This window comes from Squalius cephalus (assembly GCF_949319135.1).
Source record: "Squalius cephalus genome assembly, chromosome: 1".
Lineage (NCBI taxonomy): Eukaryota > Metazoa > Chordata > Actinopteri > Cypriniformes > Leuciscidae > Squalius > Squalius cephalus.
In genome coordinates, this window is record NC_137122.1 from 5,872,971 (window position 1) to 5,895,780 (window position 22,810).

Sequence of the window (22,810 nt, forward strand, 5' to 3'; positions counted from 1 at the left end):
TATTTATAAACATGTTAATGGCAAAGGTGTAAATTCACTCTATATAGCACAAACAGGGCTACCATAATATGCGAGCAACTTGTATGTAGATGTTTGTATTTTTAAGAGAATAATGTTTATGCGTGGTTATTGGAAAAAATAAAAATGAAATTTGCTGAATTAAGACCACAAAACACATATTAAATATGTGTCCACAAGAATTTTGACTAATGGATGGTGTCTCTTCGAGTTCTAGCTTCAAAATTATGTGAAAATAGTCTTGCTTTATCGTTCACAAAAAAAAATGCATTGATTTAAATTGATGTAAAACAGGTTTTGTTTGGAAAGCCAATATGTGAGGGGGGCGTGAAGGAGTAGTAGTTTACACCTTAGATTACAATGTCCCACCCACTCTGCATAATGACTCTGCATAATTAGCCATTCATTCAGGTGTGACACTGACTGAGCCACAATGCAAGGACAAAAGATATATTTAGAAGAAGACTTATATTGACCATTTAAGATTTTGCTTACATCTATCTTGTAAGTATGTTTTGCTATTTTATTAAAAATGTTACAATTACAACAATAATTACAATTTCTTTGTAAAAAAAAAAAAAAGATTATAGGCCTACATTTTATCATATGTATTCATTAGTTTGAATATAGCCAACATTGGAACACCTAACATCTTAGTCTATGACTTTATATTTTACAAAAATAATATTATATATATATATATATATAATATATATATATATGAGCAGAAATTGCTAAACAAAAGCTTATTTGATGTGGCAGTATATTCTACAGTAAAAACTAGGGCATATAAATGTTAATTTGCAGTTTAATAGGCCTACGTGGCTTATACAAATACATTTTATTTCAACATTTTTCAGTCGATCTCAGTAGGCTATAGCAAAACAGTTTATTCTTTCACACACAGACGCGCGATTCATATTTAGGCTAAACACTCTTTACAAATATGTACCCTTCATTCATTCTCACAGAAACGCGAGTCATATTATAGAAATGCAATTCATCTTTTTGCGGTTTACATAGGTCTACACTAACGTTATTCCATAACGTTATTCCACATTAACACTTGAGAAAAGATAACAACCTACCTCACTCCTCAGCGGGATCTGCTCCTCATATCAGAAGATATTGCTCCTCATATCAGCACTGTTCTGAGGAAACTTTACTCCATAAGGTAGGCTATATTATGTCTAACTCGCGACGCTTTGTTTACAGATGATGTGGGCGTTTCACAGGTCTGAAATGGTTCTCAGAATTTGCATTTGAAAAGCACGCGCTCTCCGGGGAGTGGTCACATTACTTTTTGAATGAGCTCTAATAAGCTTGACTGGAATCGCTCTCTTTTAAATACAGATTTCACAAGCTGAGAATATTTGTTTTTTATATAAATTACTTCATTTAAAAGATGCGATCTCAAGCTTTATGCCCGTGGGTCTGTTTGCCTGTTTGACTGAATTTTCGCGGAGTTATAGATCATTTTCGAACGCGTTTCAAACGGGAGTTTACTGACAGAGAGAAGGCAGAAATCGCATCATGTTATTTTTTCTTTATTTGTCAAAAAGCAAAACACTTTATTTTTATTGTGAGTATACAGAAAAAAAATAGAAACTGAACAGGATCGATTGATGTATTACACGAAAATGAAAGATCAAAATTAACAGAGCATTTTGTGTTTATTTTTCATTGCTAAAAAAAAAAAAAAAGCGAGCAAAACGCGCGGGCGCGTTTTTGGTCCCCAGAGGGTTAAGCACATTTTCGATTCACCATAAATTTTAGAGAAAATGCCAATATTTGAAATCTACACAGTTGATTTCTCGCATCAAATGTTCTCAGAAGTGAATTTAGTGATGAAAAACGACTTGCTGTATTAACCTGCCTCTCTTTCCTCGAATGCCGAAATGAATGCTGGGATATTTCTGCTGTCAAGTTCACACAAGTTACCAACCGATGCATACTCGGTAAAATGGGCGTGTCAAGAACACTTCCGGGTCTTTTAACCATTCTTGCCAAAATGCAAACTTGTGTGTTGGGACAGTACTTGGGCAGCGACTGATGACGATTCACAAGTCCACAAGAACACAAGTACAGACAAGAACGCATATTGAGAAACGGCCAGAAAGTTGCGCAGCGCTGTTGTTTTTCCGTTTTTCCATGAGCGCCACCTACTGTCAGAGATTGACACTGCATTTACTGACTTTTTTTGCATTGGTCCGAACAAACAAATCTCATGTGAATTTGGTGCCGAACATTCGTGTTAATGTGAAAATGTCCTGTCGCTCATCGTGGCTGTTGGGAAACTAACGTAGAAAAAACATGTTTCTCAGCACATAAAGATGAGCTACTGTGATCTCAGACTGAGGTGATGTGGTTTCTCCACTGCATGGATCTTCATGTGTAGCTTCAGGTGACTTTTAAAAGAGAAACTCTTTTCGCATTGATCACACGTGTGCGGCTTCTCTCTGCTGTGGATCCTCTCATGTGTTTTCAGAGATGATGACTGACTGAATCTCTTGTCACAGTGTGAACACTTGTAAGGTTTTTCTCCAGTGTGGATCCTCTCATGTTTTTTCAGAGATGATGACTGACTGAATCTCTTGTCACAGTGTGAACACTTGTAAGGTTTTTCTTCAGTGTGGATCATCTCATGTGTTTTCAGAGATGATGACTGACTGAATATCTTGTCACAGTGTGAACACTTGTAAGGTTTCTCTCCAGTGTGGATCCTCTCATGTGTTTTCAGATGTTCTGATTGACTGAATCTCTTGTCACAGTGTGAACACATGTAAGGTTTTTCTCCAGTGTGGATCATCTCATGTATTTTGAGAGATGATGGATGACTGAATCTCTTGTCACAGTGTGAACACATGTAAGGTTTTTCTCCAGTGTGAATTCTCTGGTGCAGTTTTAAACCGTCCGCTGTAGTAAAAGTCTTCTCACACTCAAAGCACATGTAATATCTTACACCAGTGTGTATTTTCTCATGTGTATGTAAAGATTGCCACAGTGTAAAACTCTTTCCACACACAGAACATGAATGCGGCTTCTCCTTCGTATGAACTGTCAGGTGTGACTTCAGCTCTGATGACCTAAGAAATGTTTTGCCGCACTGATCACATGTGAATGGCTTCTCTCCAGTGTGGATCATCATGTGACTCTTAAGATTACTTTTGCATAAGAATCTCTTTGCACACTGATCACATGAGAACGGCCTTTCTCCAGTGTGGATCCTCATGTGGCGCTCAAGACTTCGTTTGGTTGTGAAACTCTTCCCACACTGATCACACGTGTGTGGCTTCTCTCCAGTGTGGATCCTCTCATGTGATCTCAGAGGTCCTGGCTGACTGAATCTCTTGTCACAGTGTGAACACTTGTAAGGTTTTTCTCCAGTGTGGATCCTCTCGTGTTGTTTTAAATAGTTTGCTGTAGTGAAAGTCTTCTCACACTCAAAGCACATGTACTCTCTCACACCAGTGTGAGTTTTCTCATGTGTATGTAAAGATTTCCGTTGTGAAAAACTCTTTCCACACACAGAACATGAATGCGGCTTCTCCTTCATATGAACTCTCAGGTGTCTCTTCAGGTCTGATGACCTAAGAAATGTTTTGCCACATTGATGACATGTGAACGGCTTCTCTCCTGTGTGGATTTTCATGTGTTCTTTAAGGTGTGCTGATTGACTGAAACTCTTCCCGCACTGATCACATGTGAACGGCTTCTCTCCAGTGTGGATCCTCATGTGAATCTCAAGACCTCGTTTGGTTGTGAAACTCTTTCCACACTGAGTGCAGGTGAAAGATTTCTTGGCTCTTCTTTTCTTTAAAAATGTCTGTTTAGTCTTTGAGCAACTCAAGGGTTTTCCTCCAGGTTTGACATGATTTTCCTCCTCCACTTCACTCAGTTCTTCTCTCTCCTCCTTCACTTCTCTCAGTTCTTCACTCTCCTCCTTCACTTCACTCAGTTCTTCTCTCTCCTCCTTCACTTCTCTCAGTTCTTCACTCTCCTCCTTCACTTCACTCAGTTCTTCACTCTCCTCCTTCACTTCTCTCAGTTCTTCACTCTCCTCCTCCACTTCACTCAGTTCTTCACTCTCCTCCTTCACTTCCATCAGTTCTTCAGTCTCCTCGCTCTCTTCCATCAGGTCTGACATGAAAGAAAAAAATATGAAATGACATTGACAATGACAATGACATGAACTTGTTCGTTTCTTTTATTATTTTATGCAATCAGAAACCCTCAAACCGGTCACACTTTGTATCTCTCTGTGCAAATCCTTCCTTCCCGCTCTGCCAGAAAGCAGCTGTCATTTACTGACGGAAAGCATGACAATAACCGCAATAAAGCCGTATATTGCCGAAAAGCGCATGTTGTCTTTTTTAGGAGCAATTTGAATGGTTTTGATAGGACCCGATGACAATGCAGCGCTTAAGTGCCAACTAGTCTCTCCCTATGGAGGATCCCGTTACCACTCTACAGATAAAGCGTTGTTAGGAAAATTAAGAGAAAACTCTTAATTTAGCTTAAACTTTTACGTAGGAGTTTTAGCTTAAAAGCGATTCGGGACCGATCTGAGAGCAACTCTGAGTAAGGAAAAGACAAAAACTTTCATCTTAGTAAGGAGGCGGGGTTGACCCCGTTGCTATGTATGACAATCTTTTGAAGACTGTGATTGGCTGGTTGTCCAAGAAGGAAGAAAAAAGAGTGATTTTAAGTATAGGGTCTATTCTAAGCCTTCACTTTGAAATTACATGCATAATTTTTCCTATTTGATCGTTCTCACACACACACACACACACACACACACACACACACACACACACACACATTATATATGTGTATATAAATCCTTTTTTTTATTTACCATGCCGTTAATTTCCTATAAGGTATTTGATTGGCTTAGAATGATAAAAAAATGTTCCACTCTTTCCAGTTACACTGATTGCTGGCATGTCTATTTAAGTGGTGGTTTGAATGTTGGTTTTAATGTCTCAAACATGGAATTTTCCCAGTTGCCAAATATCGTAATGTAGTGATTACTTTCATTTCTGGTGCTATGACATTTCTGCAATGTGTTGAAGATATTAGCGCGTCTCTAAAAAGATCTGTCAGAAACATGATCCCTGCACGATCTAATCTATAGCATCTTATTAACTCACTGTCATCCATTGTCTGCAACACATTTCTTCTCCCTCTTCGTCTTTCTGCCATTTTCTCCGCTGCTAAAGAAACTCTTAAGCCTCTTAAAAGTCCTCATCCATGCTCCTAACAATTTTGACCTTAAGACCTCTTTTAAGGGTTAAGATGCTTTCTGAATTACTTTTTTCTTTACTAGGATTTTTTCTTTAATTTTAAGAGTAAACGCCCACATTTCTAAGAATTTTCTTAGAATTTTGTCACTAGGAGCTACTCTTTGCATTAAGATTCTTTATGAATACGGGCCCAGTACTTTATTTAGGCTTGGTTTGTAGGGAATTACAAACCTGCACACATACATTCAAACGCACATAACTATAGAACCAATTCTTAATGCGTATGTGAACGCCATCAGCGTTTATCACAGGTTCGCGTTTAAAGTCTGTGTAGAGGGAATGGTGTCGTCTTAGCGGCCCCTAATTTAATAACAAATGATCGTTGTGACGGAAGCGAATCAATCAAAACTAACTTTAGCTGGAAAATAACTTAAAGAACCGCTATAAAGCCAAAACAATCTTACCTTAAATTATTCGTTTATCTCTGTAAAGCTGCTTTGAAACAATCTACATTGTTAAAAGTGCTATATAAATGAGGATGACTTGACACAGGCGAAGCACTGCTGCATAGGCGAAGCACTGCTACTTGGGCGCAGAGATATCACGCAACACATGAAATGTCAACATACCGGCGTGAATAGTAGCTGGCTATTTTTCCTACAGTACATGAATGGCAATGAACATTGCTAATTTTGTGAGAGACGAAGAGAGTGACTCCTCAGACAGTCAAGAACCATACCTGAGTTTTCAGAAGATGAGCTGCGTGCTTTGGAAATAGAACGACAGGAGATTGAGATCGCTCAACAGCCTGAGGACGTGAGGATGAGAGCCAACATGAACTGGTGGTGTGAATCTGGGGGAATATGCCAATCTATCCCGACTGAAATAGTGTCTGTGCTGTAGAGTGGGACATTTTTCTGCCATCGATAACCAGGCTCAGCGCGTCAGATCAAGATGAGCGTGCCGGCAGTTGTGTCACAGCTGCGAGGATTTCACGGCGTTGATCCATCCTGCAGTAACTTTTACTCTATTTTTTTTCCCGGTGTGATAAAGTGAACTGGAAAAAAAGCCCCACGCGAATGGACCAAATGGACAACTGTCCACAGAGTAAGTGATTATTTTAAACATGACGCATGTATAGATCGAAAAGTAAATGTGGATCGGAGCAGGCTTCACTCAATGTGTACACTTGCACACTGAAGAAGGCACGCGCCGAAACGCGTCTGTGCAAATAAAAATAAACATATTTTTAAGCATAGTGCGGCCTCTCTGCCACTTCATGTATTATAATTATCTAGACCAGCACTCTTAAAATTGACCAGTATTGCATGTATAGATCTACCCATATTATACCTGTATTCACAGTCACATATTATACCACATATTCACATTTCATGTGTTGCGTGATATCTCTGCGCCCAAGTAGCAGTGCTTCGCCCTAATATAGTCCCAAGACAATATCTGCCTAGGAAATCGCCTAGTGTTAATCTGCATCGCTATTTGTACTCGTTGTGAATACGCAGGCCACAAGAAGTAATTAGGTGGGGTTTTTTTTTTTTAGATCACTTTTACTCAGGCCATGCTAGCTGGCAACAAAGAATTCCATTCATTGTGCTAAGCTAAGCTAGCGCCGACCCTGTCAAACTAAAACAACGCTTGCACTGAGACAAAAATGCATTTGCCCACCTATCTAAATGTAGGAAAGAACGTGAATAAGCCCTATTTCAAAAAACGGTGGAGTGTTCCTTTAATGGCAAAAAATGTTCAAGCTGCTGAAAGCCTGTTTCCTCCGTTCTAGTGACTTTTATATTATAAAGGCTATTTTACCTTTTAGTCTTTAAATTGTGGACTTTGTTTACAGTACAATCATTTGTTTAGATTAGGGCCGCAACGATGCGTCGGCGTCATCGATTACGCCGACCATGAAAATACGTCAACACACATGAAATGCGTCGACGCGTCATTCATTATTTACATTTAAATATCGAGTAATGGCAGCTTCTGCTCCCGCTCATGGTAAAAATTAGGGCTGCACGATTTGGGGAAAATGTCATAATGCGATATAATAAACAAATGGTTTCATGAGTAAACTTGCTTGGTTCTCAAGAAAAATAAATGCACACACATATAAGTGATAATCTGCCTAAAGAAAAATGTTCTTTAGTCAAGAGCAGTGAGAGTTTTTCTCTGTTCCCTTTGTTCTTTGATCAACTTTAGCGACAGATATAATTAGTGGCTACTGTGTACTGTCCCTTTAAGACCAGCTGCTGCTGTCAGAGACGCGGATCTCACACGTGCCTCAAGAGTCACGACTCTTCACGTTCATCATAAGACTACTCTTATGTTATGAAGATACTCAACAAAAAGACATTTTGGCATAATTGTGTGTGTTATTGTTCGTTCAAGCTCGAAAGAGAACTGTATTCTGGCATGCTGTTTTGTGCGCACGCACGATTAGGGCTGGGTACCGAATGTCGATACTTTTATGGTATCGAAAAAAATACTTCGATCCTATGAGTATCGAAAAATTCTTTATCTTTTGGTGCCAAATTTCGGTTCCAAAAGCATCTAAGCTTATCTGTCCTCTCTGTATATTGACAAAGAGCAGAGCTCCGACCCACACACACGGAGAGGTGCGGATGGATCAAACTGTTTGCAGTTTTGTTGAAGTCACAGAGAGTCACGGTTGGTCTCAAAAGTGTGGTAACAGTTTTACTTTAAACAGGAATACTTTAAACTACGGCCGAACAGAAAGGTGCTTTGTTTACTATGCAAACTATGCCCCATTCGGCGACAATAATCAAATATAGGCTCAAAATCCCCAATATAGGCTATCACACCAGAAATCATGTAATTGTAGCAAACCATGAATAATTATTATATTATGGTAGTCTTTTCTCTGTTTTGCATCATCATCATCATTATTATTATAATTTATTTATTTTTGTCTCTTCACAGTGTATATGCTACTTAGCCTGAATTAGCACTGTTCATAGAGGTACGGTAGGCAACACCATTAGGATCATGCAACACAAAATAAATGTGACGAGAAACATGTCTCGTCTTCATGCTCTATATTGACTATGGTTTCAATAATAAACATACATTTGCATAAAACATCTATATTTATCCATGCCCACGTTGATTAGAGTATTACAAACTTGAAAAGTACTATTTAAGGTATATTTAGAACAAATAAAAAATTGTGTGATTAAATGTGATTAATCACGAGTTAACTCACGACAATCATGCGATTAATCGATTAAAAATTTTAATCGATTGACAGCCCTAATATTAATCTGAAATGTAACGATTTTTCCATTCATTCAGGTACAATTACCAAACATATCTCAAGGTCTTTTGTACAAGTACAAATTTGTCAAGTGTTTAATAAATGTTTTTGTTGAGAAATCTTGTCTATCTTAAGTAATTATTTGTGCTACATTTTATCATTCAAATAGAGGTTAAAAACAAGCACATAATCGGCCAAATATCGGCAAAATCAATCGGCAGCATTAATCGGCCATCGACCTTTCAAAAGATCGGTATCGGCCTAAAAAAAACAAAACAAATCAGTCGACCTCTAATGTCACCTACACCCTAAATTAAGCTTAGTGCTTTATTGTATGAATTAATTTTGATATATAAGTTGCACCTGACTATAAGTCACAGGACCAGCCAAACTATGAAAAAAAGTGTGACTTATAGTCCGGAAAATACGGTAAGAAAATCATACTCCCACTACGGTAATTAATAACAGACTACAGTAAACACATTTCCTAAATAGGCCTGTGACTGTATCTTACATTTTATGAAATAGTACCATTAGTTAAAAATAAAGTTTAAAATGCTTCCTGTTCACATATTTCATTATAAAATGACAAATACCCTTTCCGAAAGGAAAGAATTCATAGATTTAATGTTAAAATAATATACAGATGCTACTAAAATACAGCTGATATATTGTTGTACTTATTTATTGGAAAGTTTACCAATGGATAAATCAGCTAATCCCAAAAATAATCATTAGATTAATCGGAAAAATAATCGTTAGATTAGTCAACTAATCGAAGAAATAATCGATAGATTAATCGACAACAAAAATAATCGTTAGATGCAGCCCTAGTTTACATACATATTTTTTTCCTGAGTGCAATATTTTACAAATCTGATTATCGTTATCGGCAAAATCCCCAAAAATATTGAGATAACATTTTTTTGTCAATATCGCACACCCCTACGTTGATCGCATTCATCAACCCTGTTACCAAGGTTATTATAAGAAGAATAATCTCTATAATTATGAATAACTTGTATGATATTTGACAAATACAACTTCAACAGTAACTTAGTGTTTACTGATTATTCCTAAAAAAATAACAATTTAGTAATCTATATTGAAAATGACTAAAATTATGGTAACATTGTTGCAAATTGGGAACCAGATATAAAATGCATGTAAAATAAAACAGTTAAAATATTATTTAGCTTGATCTGATGTTGACAATCAAAACATCAATCACTAATGACAGTTATTTTCATCAACTTCTAACATGAATGTTCTTCGGCATCATGAATGAATGAAGAATAAACACCAACCTCTTTGTTCTTCAGGATCTTCAGTGTGTTTCATTCTGCAGGGTTCTGGATCACTCATGTTCTCACTGTCCTCTTTAATAAACTCAGTCTTTGCAGATTTCAGCTCTTCCTGATGCTCTGATGCTCGTCTTCACTTGTTTTCCAACATTTATTGGAGAATTGCAGTGGGATGAGCTTCAGTGATGATGAATTTCAGGAGATCTAATAAATGAGGTGAAAACAGGAACTATTGTCATGAAATAAAGAGTGTTTTCAGCAGATCTGTTAATATTGATGAGCCTCAGACTATCAACACTCATTCAACAAGCCATTCAGGATCATCAGCAGATCATCTCACTTTATTCTGAGTGTTTGCTGATAGAAACACATTATTTGAGTCAGGATACATGATAAAAGCCTGTAAGAAAAATACAGAAATCTAAATATAGTTAGATTTTATGACAATCACTAAGTACTTAAATCATTAAAATATTACATTTATGTGCGCTGAAACTGAAAATGATCATAAAATGTTTAAAAATTAAGAGCATCACAAAGCACTATTGTTCCAATAGTAAAACGCTATTCATTTATTAATATTAACATTTAAAGGGGGGGTGAAACACTCATTTTCACTCAATCTCCTGTTAATCTTGAGTACCTATAGAGTAGTATTGCATCCTTCATATCTCCACAAAGTCTTTAGTTTTATTATATTTATAAAAGACAGATAGGCTGTACCAAGTTTTTTTGGAGGTATTAAGGATGCAATACTACTCTATAGGTACGCAAGATTAACAGGAGATTGAGTGAAAATGAGCATTTCACCCCCCATTTAAAGACAAAAGGTGAAAGTCTCCCCTACAGCTAATCCAATCAACCTAACTATTCATCGTCTAGGGCAGAGCCATTAAAGACAAAAGGTGCGTCTGGGGCTATGGGCACGAGCCATTAAAGACATAAGGTGAAGATCTCAGACTGAGGTGATGTGGTTTCTCCACTCCATGGATCTTCATGTGTAGCTTCAGGTGACTTTTAAAAGATAAACTCTTTCCACACTGATCACACGTGTGACTTCTCTCTGCTGTGGATCCTCTCATGTGTTTTCAGAGATGATGGCTGACTGAATCTCTTGTCACAGTGTGAACACTTGTAAGGTTTCTCTCCAGTGTGGATCCTCTCATGTGATTTCATATCTCCTGACTGATTGAATCTCTTGTCACAGTGTGAACACTTGTAAGGTTTTTCTCCAGTGTGATTTCTCTGGTGCAGTTTCAAACAGTTCGCTGTTATAAAAGTCTTCTCGCACTCAAAGCACATGTACTCTCTTACACCAGTGTGAGTTTTCTCATGTGTATGTAAATGTTTCAGCAGTGAAAAACTCTTTCCACACACAGAACATGAATGCGGCTTCTCCTCCGTATGAACTGTCAGGTGTGTCTTCAGGTCTGATGATCTAAGAAATGTTTTGCCGCATTGATCACATGAGAACGGCTTCACTCCAGTGTGGATCCTCATGTGACTCTTAAGATTACTTTTGCATAAGAATCTCTTTTCACACTGATCACATGTGAACGGCTTCTCTCCGGTGTGGATCCTCATGTGACGCTCAAGACTTTGTTTAGTTGTGAAGCTCTTCCCACACTGAGTGCAGGTGAAAGTTTTCTTGGCTCTTCTTTTCTTTAAAAATGTATTCAAAGGTTTTCCTCCAGGTTGGACATGATGTTCCTCCTCCACTTCACTCAGTTCTTCACTCCCCTCCTTCACTTCACTCAGTATTTCTCTCTCCTCCTTCACTTCACTCAGTTCTTCACTCTCCTCCTTCACTTCACTCAATTCTTCACTCTCCTCCTTCACTTCACTCAGTTCTTCTCTCTCCTCCTTCACTTCACTCAGTTCTTCTCTCTCCTCCTTCACTTCTCTCAGTTCTTCTCTCTCCTCACTCTTTTCCATCAGGTCTGGCATGAAAGAAAAAATATTCAATTTCATTTCATTCATTACCACTTCATTCGCCATGAACTTGTTTATTTTATTATTTTATGCAATCAGAAACACTCAAACCAGTTGTGCTTTGTATCGTATCTTTGTATTGCTTTTGCAACGTACGAAGAATGGGCCCCTGCACACATATTCAAACGCACATAACTATAGAACCAATACTTAATGCGCATGTAAACGCCATCAGCGTTTCTCACAGGTTTGCATTAACCCTCTGAGGTCTGAGCTGTTTTCTGGGCCTGGAGGTGTTCTGACATGCTCTGACATTTGTGCTTATTTCTGTTACTTGTGACATTTTCATGGCTAAAGTCTGATTACACTGTATTCAGCACAAACTCTGCTACAATAATATATCAACAGCATGTATATAAAAGTTTGTAGTTTTGAGAAAATAACATTTATGCGTGGTTTGTGAAAAAACAAAAAAAAATTTGCACTGAAATATGGTCATGAAACCCATACTGATTATTTCTTCATAAGACTTTTGAAAATTGTATCACGTAGCCCAGAATATTTGCTTCAAAACTATGTGAAAATCATCCTGACTGCTCATTCAGAGAAGAAAATATATTGATTTAAAAATTTTACGACATGTTTTGTGTGAGAAAGCTCTATGCAAGAGGCGTGGACATCTCATTATTATGTAAGCTTTTCTCACCTGAGAAAGACAAAAGACCCTCCCTAATGGCCCTATTAGGAGCTATCAGGCCCTGTCATTCTGAGCAACCTTGCACAAAGAATGAGGAGATTTAAAAAAGAATGGCTTTTTGATTGTTTTTAATTTATTTACAACACAACATAATGACAAAAAAAACACATTATTTAACACACTGAACAGACTTGAACTGTCACCTTTGTGCCATTCCTGAAACATAGTAGGCTACATACCTTTCATTTCCATGGTGTTTGATTTTTCACTTTAGCATGTTCATGTATGGAGACTTATGTGAATGTTGAAGTCAGCAGGACTTATCAGTGGCATCTTTTTCCTCTAAAAACAACAACAACAACAAAACAGCTGTGAACATGCTGATATCAAGAGAAATGCTGCACAATTTGGGGAATATATTTTAGATTTTTCAGGTTAAAATAGCTTTTTAAAATGTACAGAATACACACACACACACATATACATATATATATTAGCCTACTTTTACCATACTGTGTTTTATTAGAATATAAAAACATCCTCGTGTTGAACACGTATACAAGCACTGAAATGTTGCCTATCATTCTATTTCACATTTCACATTTCATGTTTCTGTCTACATGTACATATATGACATTAGGCTTAGTTCATGTTTTTACTCCAAACTCATTTCATAACATACATTTTAATCTGGCACGACCAGTTTAACATGTCTTACCTTAAAAATCTTCTCATCTTCAAATCGCGTTCTTCTGAGGTAAATCCGAGGTAAATTTAAGGTAAACAGCACAGCACAGCACAACTTACAGTTGTACAAACCCGATGAAAGCAGAGAAGAGTAAGTTACGAAGTCTCTGCTTCTTTGTTTTGAGGTGATGAGGGCGTTTACTGGTCTGCGTTTCTCCGCATGGATCATTTGCATGTCAATCGCTCGTGCGCGCGTGGGTGTGGTCACATTATAGTTAATGAGGACGCGTTTGAGAAACTGTACATGCCGCTGCTTTCGTATGGATTACTTAAAAATAGAATATTTGTTTTTTATATAATTTACATACTTTAAAAATAGAGATTCCAAGCGTTGTATAGACATGCGTTTCAAGTCTGTGTGACAAACATTCGCTGAGTTACAGGTCATTTTCTGTCGCGTTTCAGAATGAGTTTCACATTGAGACAGACGGCAGAACGCGCATCATGTTTATTTTCTTTGTTTTACGAAAAACACAACATTTTGTTTTTATTATGAGTGTACACAAATAAAAGAAGACATTTAACAGTTTTGAATGATGTACAATACAAGTATGTAAAATCAAAATCAACAGAGTAATTTGCACTGATATAAAAAAAAAAACGAGCAGATCACGCCGGCGTGATTGCCGACCTCAGGGGGTTAAAGTTTGTGTAGAGAGAATGGTGTCGTCTTAGCGGCCCCTAATTTAATAACAAATGATCGTTGCAACGGAAGCGAATCGATCAAAACTAACTTTAACTGGAAAATAACTTTATTAAAGAACCGCTATAAAGCCAAAACAATCTCACCTTAAATTATACGTTTATCTCTGTAAAGCTGCTTTGAAACAATCTACATTGTTAAAAGCGCTATATAAATGAGGATGACTTGTAACATGTCACCGAGCAGCTCTCAAGCCAGATGCTGTGGACAGGCTGGTGTTTTTATCACACACCTTGAAACGCATGTAGATCCAAAGAAACGTAGTTAATGGCAAAAAATGTTCAAGCTGCTGAAAGCCTGTTTCCTCTGTTCAAGTGACTTTTATATTATAAAGTCTATTTTACCTTTTAGTCTTTAAATCATAGACTTTGTTTACAGTAGAATTATTTGTTTACATTAGGGCCGCAACGACGCGTCGATGTAATCGATTACGTGGACTATGAAAATACGTCAACACACATGAAATGCGTCGACACGTCATTCATTAGTACATTTAAATATCGAGTAATGGCAGCTTCTGCTCCCTCTCATGCTGAAAATGACAGACCACGATCATCCAAAGTATGGGAATACTTTAAACTACAGCCGAACAGAAAGGTGCTTTGTTTGCAAACTATGCCCCATTCGGCGACAATAAAATGGACTTTGATTTATAACTTCAACTTAAATCTGCCAACGAAGCTTTCAGTGCATTTGCCAGTTTTTAAAAGTTGTGTATGCACATGTAGACTAGAGACCTGCACTCCCGCGGGACCCAACGCAACAGAGTGCGGCGCGGGAACATAGATCTGATGGCTTTTTTTTTTAGCAGGGTAGGGGAAGACTCATGAATATTCATTAGGGAACTCATCCCTGATAGGCTCACCGATACTCCAACGTTCTGAGAAGCCATGGTAACCGCAAACAATGAGATATCAGATCACTGCGTGTCACCAGAGGTGGGGACATTCCGTGAGGGATTGTGATTGACCTACATGATTAATGTTATGATTTAAGTGGATTAGCGGTGAAAATCACGAACACAAATGGTTATAGGAATATAGTATAGTAGGCCTAATTGCATGGGATGCAGTTCTAATGTTGTGCTAATTGCATGGGATCACGGTCAAAATCCCCAATATAGTATATTTTCCAATATTTCCCCATGCTGCCTTGCTGGCAGCGCTATTTTATCCACCATGGACCAGATTTTCCCCTCAAAAATGGGCACCAATCACAGAACGGGGAGCAGCAAGACTATGACGACGTCTATGCGACACACTGAAGCAGTTTGTTTATATCTATGGATCCAAAATAAGTTACCTTTCAATGGAGCCTTAGATAGTGATAGCTGAATGCCATCATGTACACATAAATCTCTGACCCAACGTCTTCTTCCAAATTCGAGGCGTTTGGTCATACCTAGGATATCCAGATCCACCAAAGGAGGGAGAGCATTTTCACATTTAGCTCCAAAACTCTGGAATAGTCTTCCTGATACTGTTCGTTGCTCAGACTCGCTCTCCCAGTTTAAAACTAGATTAAAGACGCATCTCTTCAGCTAGGCATTTATATAATAGTTTAATCTTACAGTTAAATCCGGTCTCTAGTTCATAAACGCCATAGGAGAACTTTTTTTCTGGTCCCTTGCCACTGTTGCCTTGGGCTTGCTCAGTTGGGGATATTTTCGGAATATTAATTTATTTTCATCAATCAATAAATTCCACTAGAAACAAACCTTGTTGTATTATTTTATTTAATACTGTGAAGCTGCTTTAATACAATTTGTATTGTGAAAAGCACTATACAAATATACTTGACTTATAAAACTGTCTCAAACCTCCCTTTTTCTGACCATTTGTTGAAAATAAACCCAGAACATCCTGTACCGTTTCATAGTTTCAAATAATCGAGTGCCTAAACAACAAAAATGAATAACGGAATTAAATACAGATGGAATCGTCAGTAATGAAAGTAGGGGTGCGCCGATCCGATATTCGGTATCGGTATTAGTCCGATACTGGCCAAAATCACTGGATCGGATATTGCATGAATCGCGGGAGTATAACCCGATCCGATACGACCACGTCCCTTAGTCCTAAATTGTCATACAAATGCTTAACAACACCTGAGAGACATGCCGTAAAGAGAGATGAGCAACACGCGTCACGCAGGGTTGCCAGATTTTCACATACAAATCCCGTCCAATTGCTTTTTAAAAATAGCCAATCGCGTTTTGGGGTGGGAGAGACCGCGGACTTGGCAACACTGGCATCACGTGAACGGTAGCTAGAGGTGAGTGAGGTAAGCCCTCTCAGCAATTAAGTTATCATGTCAGCTGTGTGGAGTTATTTCAAATAAGACGCGATACGTTCATAATTAATAAACTACAGAACAGCGCGAGCAGGAAGCGGCGCGCCTCACGCGGGCACGGCTTATGCTCCGAGAACGGATTACTGCACTAGTCTAGTGATATAAAACGCATCTTCCCCATGAACAACACAAAGTACACTCGCACGTAACACACACACACAGGTCTGTTAACTTAAGCAATACTTTTAATAAGGTAGTCTAATATTTTTCTGACTAACAAATTACTGACACAGTAAAGGGTAGATTTAAATAAATAAAAACGAAATTTAAATAAAGAAAAACAAAATTTAAATAAAGAAATTAAATTTAAATAAAGAAAAACGAAATTTAAAGAAAAAAACGAAATTTAAATAAAGAAAAACGAATTTGAAATAAAGAAAAACGAAATTTAAATAAAGAAGAAACGAAATTTAAATAAAGATAAACAAAATTTAATTAAAGAAAAAAACGAATTTAAATAAAGAAAAACGAAATTAAGTTAAATTAAAAACGAGATTAATTTAGATTGATAATAAGGGGTAAAAAGCTTAATACATTTTGTTTCTATTATTCTATTTTCCACAATGTCAAAGCAACGCAGCTTAACCCAAAATACAAGCTCGCAGGCATGCACTTCTGTCCTTACAAACTCCGCTGTTCTGCGCTCTAGCTAGAGAATACTCCCGTTGCAGGAACACTTTAGTAGGCCAACTGGCCAAGAAGCATCAAATAACAAGGTTGGGTTCCTTCAACTGTACATCCTATTAAAAATGGCTAGGCTTTATAAGATAGTTGTAAAAAAAAGAGTTCTCGGAGCATATAAGTAGGGCTGGGTTTCGATTCAAATTTCAAGAATCGATTCGATTCCGATTCTCAAGATCTTGAATCGATTATCATTATTCGATTCGATCCGATCTGATCCGATCCGATCTTCGAGATTTAGATAATGGTTTTTGAAAAAAGCATTTTTTTCCAGCTGTTAGGCCTACCCGAATTACAGGACTGTAGTTATGCAACATATTGATACTATTATTATAGACATTCAACTGCAAATTAATGGAGTATTGGTGGTTGTAAAGAACAATCCCCCTTCCAGAGTGTTGATACAACTGCTTTCACAAACTTGCACTGGTGTAGACGACCGAGGACGCAGAGGTATATCAGCAGCAGTAGACCGATTATTTAGACGCAAACCTGATGTATTATTAAAAATGACATTAAGAATTTTCCAAAAAGCTGCTACAGTTCAGATGCAAATGCACCTTTATTTTTTATTTTAATGATCAACATTTAGAACACATTTGTTCTAAGCCAGTGCAAATGTAAACAGATTGTTGGTTACTGGCTTCACAGTAAACAGACAACGTAGAGATGCGCGGATGGGCTATTATTTCAACCTATTTTCAAAACAGCACCCACCCGCCATCCGCTTAATGTATGCATATATTTTTTATTTGATTGGTTAACCGCCCGCCACCCATCCGAATTTAATTAAAATATAATTTTTCGTCACGTCATCCGCCCGATCCACGGTTTATCCGCGGAGTCCGCGGCTGTAACCGCCAACCGCGCATCTCACAGAATGTAAATAAAATTTAAACTTACAAAACCTTTAGAAAACCTTTGCTTTTGTCAAGCTCGTTCTCTGCATTGCTTCTGAACCCGAAATGGTGCCAGATCGCAGCTTTGAGCGTTTCTGGAGTTTTCAAAGCAACCGCTTTACTGACGTTGTTTTAATGTCCTTCCACCTCGCGCGCATGCGTCAATTCAATGACGCGGCAAGTTAAAGTTCAAGGGGAAAATCGATCCTCTGAGTTACGGATCGATCTTTAGAAATTAATATGAAAATCGATTCAGAATCGGTGAATCGAGTTTTTCAACACAGCCCTACATATAAGCCCTGCCCGCGTGAGGCGCGCCGCTTCCCACTCGCGCTGTTCTGTAGTTTATTAAAAGTTTATTCATTCTGAACGTGTCTCGTCTAGTGTGTCTATCTATATTTCGTCAGATTTTATAGTGTTGAACATATTCAAGCGCGAATGAGAACCATTTCGAGGGGGATGCCATGTACAAAAAAAAAAAAAAAAACCACACAAATATTCGAATGTCAAATTCTCAAATTGAATACCAACCCATCGAACGAATATTCAAATATTCGAATAGTCGGGTACAGCTGTTTGAGCATGATGCTTTTTAGATGGCTAGGTTAAGCACAGTGCATCCTCCTGACAAATCTGTTATTAGCTTAATTAAGAAAAAATATATGGTATGGTATCGGTATCGACAGATACTCAATTGTGTGGTATCAGTATCGGACATGAAAAAGTGGTATCGAGCCACCCCTAAATGAAAGGACTGAAATTGCAAACCAATTTAATAAAGTCTTTATCCAATCAGCTGAGGAATTGGCTGACAGTTTTCAACCAGTACAATTAAAATACTTACTGAGAGACCAAACAACATCTTTTTGTATAAAAGAGGTAGACCAGAGTGAAACTACTGAAGTTTTTAGACATTTACGGCAATCTAAGGCCAAGGATAACTTTGGCTTGGATACAGCTTTTATAAAAAAACACAGTTCTCTCCTCTTAATGCCAGTTACACATGTAGTAAATGTATCCATAAGAGCAAATGGATTCCCTCAGCAATGGTGTATCACAGTGGCTCCGAAATAATCATCTGACCCTGAACTATGATAAGACAGTCTCTATGTGCTTTTCAATAAAAAGAAAGGTCAATGAAAATTTTAGAATAAAGATTGATGAGAAGGAGATAGATGAGGTACATGAATTTAAATTTCTAGGGGTTACTTTAGATTCTCATCTTAAGTTTGATAGTCATGTAAAGAGACTGTGCAGAACTGTCAAGAAGACAAATTTAAACTGCTTCCGATTAAAGGGATACTTCAGGATTTAGCATTAAGCTTTGTATTAGTAGAAAACCTGTAGTATTTTCGAATTACCATGCTTTCCCCCCTCATATCCCCCTGAGACAAGAGATTTATGTATTTTTTTGTCTGGAAAAAATCCTCCGATGACGCAAAAATCGTCATTTTGTGCCATCGGAGGATTTTCTGGCCAGAGGCTAAAGACTACAGCCAGTAGGAGGAGCTGTCCCGCATGTTTTCAACCCATAGAGGGTGGGATCTCACTCACAGAATGTACACAGTGTCAGCCGTCTTTCTTTGGAAGCTAAGCTAGCATGCTCTTGTTCTGTGGAGAAAGCTGAATAATAGGAGAAAGCTGAGTAAGTAGGGGTTACCATCTTCCTTTTCCCGGACTTGTCCGGCGGGCGAGAACGTTCAAAATGTCCGGGATTCGGCTTTTGCGTTATGCGGTTGCCATTCTTTGTTTCAATCTAACTAAATTAGATTGGTGAATCTGAATGTAGTGTTTACATGAACGCTAAACAAGTAATCGGTTGATGTGCGTTTTACCATTGCTAAGAAAATTCCCGCTCCTCCGTGAGAGATGCGAGACCCGGCGCGTCTCAGTAATGACGCCACCAGCCTCGTGCCGTTCTCCCGCGGCCGTCAGCCTCGTCCTGCTCGCCACAGTAAACATAATGAATGAATGGCGACTGTAGAATGCAAAAGCCGAATCCCGGACATTTTGGGCGATCTCTAGAGATCCCTGGCAATTCCCTGGCAAACTCATCACGTAGGCTAAGTTAGCCTTGTTGTTTTCAACTACGCACTCTTACCGGTAGGCGTGGCCTCCTAAGGCAGCGAAGCAAGTGCATTCTGGGAGTTGTTGTCTTTCATCCACATAAGCCAAAAATACATTTTCTGGCTTTTCTCAGTCTAGAAAGCTCCAAATTCAAAAATTTCTTCACATTTCTTCTACTTAAATGACCTATTTTAAATACACATTCATCTTCCCAGAGGTGAAGTATCCCTTTAATAAGACAATATATTACCCATTAAGGCAGCACAGCAGTTTATGCATTCTATGATATTTTCTCATCTATCATATTGCATTACTGTTTGTGGACAGGCCAATCAAACAACAATTACACCCGTTAGGTCATTATATAAACAGGCATTAAAAGTAATGGACCAGAAACCTGTAAGATGGCACCATTGCCTAATTCAAAGGAAGCATAATAATGTTTTGAGTTTTGACAATTTTGTAAATTATTCATTTCTAAAACTAATTTTTAAGTGTGTGAACAACCTTGCACCAGAAATATTCTGTCAACTAGTATTGAAACAAAAGAGCAGAATAAGAACTAGAGGCACAATAAGTGGAAACTGTATAGCCGCAAAATATGAATGTTTCTAACATGAATGTTCTTCAGCCTCATGAATGAATGAAGAATAAACACCAACCTCTTTGTTCTTCAGGATCTTCAGTGTGTTTCATTCTGCAGGGTTCTGGATCACTCATGTTCTCACTGTCCTCTTTAATAAACTCAGTCTTTGCAGATTTCAGCTCTTCCTGATGCTCTGATGCTCGTCTTCACTTGTTTTCCAGCATTTATTGGAGAATTGCAGTGGGAGGAGCTTCATTGATGACGAATTTCAGGAGATCTAATAAATGAGGTGAAAACAGGAACTATTGTCATGAAATAAAGAGTGTTTTCAGCAGATCTGTTAATATTGATGAGCCTCAGACTATCAACACTCATTCAACAAGCCATTCAGGGTCATCAGCAGATCATCTCACTTTATTCTGAGTGTTTGCTGTTAGAAACACATTATTTGAGTCAGAATACATGATAAAAGCCTGGAAAACTGCTCTACAGATAAATAATTACAGAAGCATAATATGTACATTTGAATCTAAATATAGTTAGATTTTATGACAATCACAAAGTACTTAAATCATTAAAATATTACATTTATGTGCACTGAAACTGACAATGATCATAAAATGTTTAAAAATAAAGAGTATCACAAAGTAATATTGTTCCAATAGTAAAACGCTATTCATTTATTAATATTAACATTTAATAGTTAATTTAAATGTCTGACGTTGCTCATTATAGGCTCAACGTAAAGTAACTTTTCAGTATAACACTTGAGATCGTTTCCCATCAATTCCCCTCACAGATCTCAAACTTTAACTTGACATTCAGTAACAGTTCTCACACCAAACATCGAGACAATCACACAAACGAACACAAACTCGCTCAGGTCTGAATAAACTCAACATATTCTCCTCATGCTCGCTGCTGCTGCACTAAATGTTTATTTCAGAAGGAAGACGCCAGAAAAGACGCACAAGTATCGCTGTGATCGATGAAAACACTACAGAAATGAGCCTGTCGCTTAATCAAACTGTATAAAGTGTGTGTGATGGTTGTGTAAATATGAGAAATACCGTGAACTGCTCTCCTCACCTCAGAAGACTCGACACTGAAACTCTCAATGAGGGAAACAATGTTGCCAACTATTTCCAATGGGAAAGTAGCGAACGCATTCTTCTTCTTCTAGTGGAGTTTTTATGGCGGTTGGCAAACCAACTTTCGGTGCATTAGCGCCACCAACTAGACTGGAGTGTGAAGCACTAATAAGCGTTTAGAAATTAACAACTTAAATAAACAATACAGTGAAGAAAAAAGGATATATTTTTAATTTGATATTATTTTAAACCATTTTCAATAGACTCTACATAATACAACACCCAATTTTCTTACTTCCTTCATAAGTTCTAACCTTTCTTTTACATATTTTATTAAAACATGTTCAATTGTTTCTGCCTGATCACAATAATTACATTTACCCGTTTTATGTTTTCCTATTTTGAACAACAAATGATTTAGTCTAGTGTGCCCTATTCAAATGCGAGAAATAATTGTATCTTCTTTTCTATTCCTAAAAACGCTTCTTCCATTTCCTACTTGTTATCACTGTTCCATACTTCTTGCCATTGTTGTTTATGAATTCTTTAATTTTACTTTTAACCTCTTTTTTGCTCAGAGTCACTTTAATATTTATCCCACTGGAGTGCTACCATCGTGCACGAAGTTCAAAACAAGAAATTGCCTTGCAAAAAAAGAAAACGTGCAAATATCGCGGTTGCTGCGGTTACTTGCATTCCTCTGCGGTTGGCTTGTCAGTAGCGCGGTACTACAATATTGCAGTTATCACAACAGCCCTACTCAGGCACAGGGGACGCAGCTTTCTTCATTATCTCACACAGACACACTAAAATTTTTCAAAAACTTTTAGCCTTTTCAAACCAGAGTCAGAGAATGATGGATAGACTCAAGAAGTGACCACATGTAGAATGCAACAGGACATTTCTAAATGGTTAGTTGATGAATTTTGGTGGCTTATGTGTAGTTATCTTCTAGTCAGTTATCTTCTCCTGTAGCTCAATCAGTAGTGTGTTCGCGCTTGCAACGCTAAGGTCACGGGTACTGCAAAACAAATTCAACGCGCATGAGTGACCTGCCCCATAACAAATACAACAATACAAATGGCTGTTTGAAGACATGAAAATACTGATGTTCTTTCTTGCCCGGTACACAATGTAGGATTTTGGACAGTACAGTAATCACTGTACAGTCTACATTTATGTCCATTATGTCATT

The 22,810-nt window shown here is 37.8% G+C and overlaps 1 protein-coding gene across 3 annotated transcripts; it reads right to left on the reverse strand.

Moving 5' to 3' along the window:
• Positions 1-749: 749 nt before the first annotated feature.
• On the reverse strand, positions 750-11,800 carry LOC307155984 (uncharacterized protein). 3 transcript variants are annotated; one of them, XM_079867106.1, is made up of 3 exons: positions 10,201-11,800; positions 9,864-10,064; positions 750-4,158 (listed from the first exon to the last, which is right to left on the reverse strand). In XM_079867106.1, the coding sequence occupies exons 2-3, from the start codon at positions 9,919-9,921 to the stop codon at positions 2,357-2,359; spliced, it is 1,860 nt and encodes a 619-aa protein (XP_079723232.1). In that variant the 5' UTR covers positions 9,922-10,064; positions 10,201-11,800; the 3' UTR covers positions 750-2,356. The 3 variants fall into 3 exon arrangements, with proteins under 3 accessions (XP_079723232.1, XP_079723233.1, XP_079723234.1); XM_079867107.1 differs by having other exon boundaries at positions 10,729-10,909; XM_079867108.1 differs by having other exon boundaries at positions 9,864-10,206.
• Between the last annotated feature and the right edge of the window lie 11,010 nt (positions 11,801-22,810).